At 38.1% G+C, this 2,663-nt stretch overlaps 1 protein-coding gene across 3 annotated transcripts in view; it reads right to left on the bottom strand.

Annotated features, from left to right (window-relative positions):
• Positions 1–2,663, bottom strand: part of Phf8 (PHD finger protein 8) — a 167,673-nt gene that overhangs the window by 144,303 nt on the left and 20,707 nt on the right. For all 3 annotated transcript variants that reach the window (XM_004647577.2, XM_004647576.3, XM_023707823.1), the window contains 2 exons: positions 1,456–1,541; positions 1,020–1,128 (listed from right to left, as the gene is read on the bottom strand). In XM_004647577.2, coding sequence (XP_004647634.1) covers positions 1,020–1,128; positions 1,456–1,541 — 195 coding nt within the window. The remainder of the gene's footprint in view (positions 1–1,019; positions 1,129–1,455; positions 1,542–2,663) is intronic.

Raw genomic sequence — 2,663 nt, forward strand, 5'->3', positions numbered from 1 at the left:
TGTGTGTGTGTGTGTGTGTGTGCATGCACATATTTGTGTATGCAAAAATTATTTTTGAAAGAATACACAAGAAATTGAATGGCTTAGAAGAAAGGACCTGAGGGATTTGAGGTAGACAATAGACTCATGATCTTTAAATAAATTCAACAAAAATAGTAAGTTGAAGAAATAATCCAAGCAACACTTTAATTACAGGGAATCTGAAAATGGTCCAATGAATTAAAAGCCAGACCAAAAAAAACCCCAAAAAATAAAAAATAAATAAAAGTCAGGCAAAAGTTACTTATTCATTAATTTTAAAGTTCATTATTTTTAATTCATATATTAATTGCCCTTAATAAAGCACACTTAACTAAAAATTTTTAAATGAAAAATATATGACTATTCAAATTTTTTTTAAGTTTCCTTATTTCTATAATAAAATTAAATTTGTTAAACATTAAGATTCCATCCAAGGGCCGGGGATATACTTCAGCTGTATAAACACTTGCCTGGCAAGTACAAAATCCCGAGTTCAATCCCAGGAACTGCGGAAAAAAAAAAAAAAAAGACTCCTTCCAGTTCCAGCTTTCCTTGAGTATGTGTAAGTATCTTCTCCTGACTTAGAGAAACCACTGCTTCCCAACTACTAGAAATTTATTGCTGTTGTTGTTTTTGGAGGTACTTGGGATTGAACTCAGGGCCTCAAACATGTCATGACAAGTTTGATTTATTTATTTATTTATTTTTATTTTTTCGGCAGAACTGGGGATTGAACTGAGGCCCTTGCACTTGCCAGGGAAGCACTTATTCCACTGAGCCATCTCCCCGGCCCCTATGTCAAGTTTTTATAAGTGGACCCAAATGTACTATGTAGATCAAACAGAATCCTCTAGCTGTTTCTCAGAAACTGAGCACAACAGATGTTCTCACAAATGGAGGAAGAATCTAATGATAAAGCCAGTAGAAAAACTGGGAAGAAATGAGTCTTTCCCTCACAGGGTTCCTTATTTACCAGCTCTTAAAACATGGGTCCTCACCTGTCAAAAGTCCTACTCCTTAGCTCTCGAATAAACATAGGGCTCCCAGTTTTCACAGGCTTCCCTTTGTGTGTCTCATGTCCTTTTGAAGATCCACGCCGTTTTTTCACTATACCAGAAAAAACAAATCATAAATCAGAAAGACCACGTGTGAACTATAATTCCAAGAACAAAGGGCTCACAGATCCTTCCTGCCTTCCTAACAATCCCTGTGAGAATCTGCAGTCAGAGTCCCTCAGAGACTAGGAATGCTCCCGGTGAAGATGGGTGCTTCCTTTACACAATCACTGGGAACAGAGGAACAGGGAATATATAAGCGTCTCTATTTCTTAAAGATGATGATTTTGAAGCACTTAGGCAGTGATATCTGCAAGGTACCTCTGCTTCTGTCTCTCCTCTGGACAACGTTTTGATAGAAACCATAAGATCTACTTACTAATGGAGGGCCCATGTAAGACCTCACAGTTGGGACAGTGGTAGAGGTCAATTTCAGCAGCCTTCTCCTCTTCAACACCTACACAACTGGAAAGAAGAAATCCAAAACTCTTTTAAGTTTCCTTTTAATAGAGTCTAGAATAGTGCTGTCTAGTGCATTTTCAGTACTTATGGCTAAATTAATATAAACTTCAGGAAATTTAAAATACAATCCCGCTACCACAATAGCTGTATTTCAAATCATCAGCAGCCTCATGTGGTTAGTAACCATGATATTGAGCACATTAGAAAATATTTTCATCCATGCAAAACTTTTTTTTTTGTATTTAGAACAGGGTCTACAGGGTCTACAGTGTCTCACTATTAGACCAGACTCGGAGTGATCCTCCTGTTTATAGCCTCCCAAGAGCTGGGATTATAGGCACACGCCACCACGCCCAGTCTCAATCACCACCTCTGCAGGCCCCTGGGGTGGGGCCAGCACTGAAGGCCCAGGATTGAACTCCTGGCCCCTGCATCTGCCTAAACAGGCACTTTGATCTGCTGAGCTATTTGGACAGCCCTTATGCAAAACTTCTATTGGTCTAAAAAATTATAATAAAACTACACACTATTAAGCTTCATTAAGACAAAAAATTCAAAACTAGAGAAGACTTAAAGCAGTGTTATTTAATAGGAATATAATGTGAACCAAATATGTAATTATACATAGCCATATAAAAAAGCTAAAGGAAATAGATACAATTAATTTTAATTTATATATTTGGTACAAGGTCTCACTCTACAACTTGAAGCCAGGGCTGGCACAGCATGAGGTGCCAGGGATCGAACCTAGTCCTTGACCTTGCCAGGCCAGTGCTTAGACTGCTGAGCTATTTCCACAGTCTCTAAAATTATTTTTAATAAGATTTAAATCAATATACCCAAAATACTATTTCAATATATAACCCAAATTTTAAACTTTTTTGAGGTACATTAATATATAATAAACACTAAAAATATTTTATAGTCAATAACATTTTACTGAGATACTTTGTTACATGAAAAACACTGAAACTGGGGCTGGAGAGATGGCTCAGTGGTCTAAAGCACCTACTTAGAACAAGCTTAGCTAAAGCATCGGGGACCGCAGTTCAATCTCCCAGCACCACATGCCAGCCAGCCCCGCCCCCTGGTGGGCTGAGCTGGCCACACACACACACCACACTC

Source organism: Octodon degus, unplaced genomic scaffold (assembly GCF_000260255.1).
Source record: "Octodon degus isolate 3935 unplaced genomic scaffold, OctDeg1.0 scaffold00314, whole genome shotgun sequence".
Classification (NCBI taxonomy): domain Eukaryota; kingdom Metazoa; phylum Chordata; class Mammalia; order Rodentia; family Octodontidae; genus Octodon; species Octodon degus.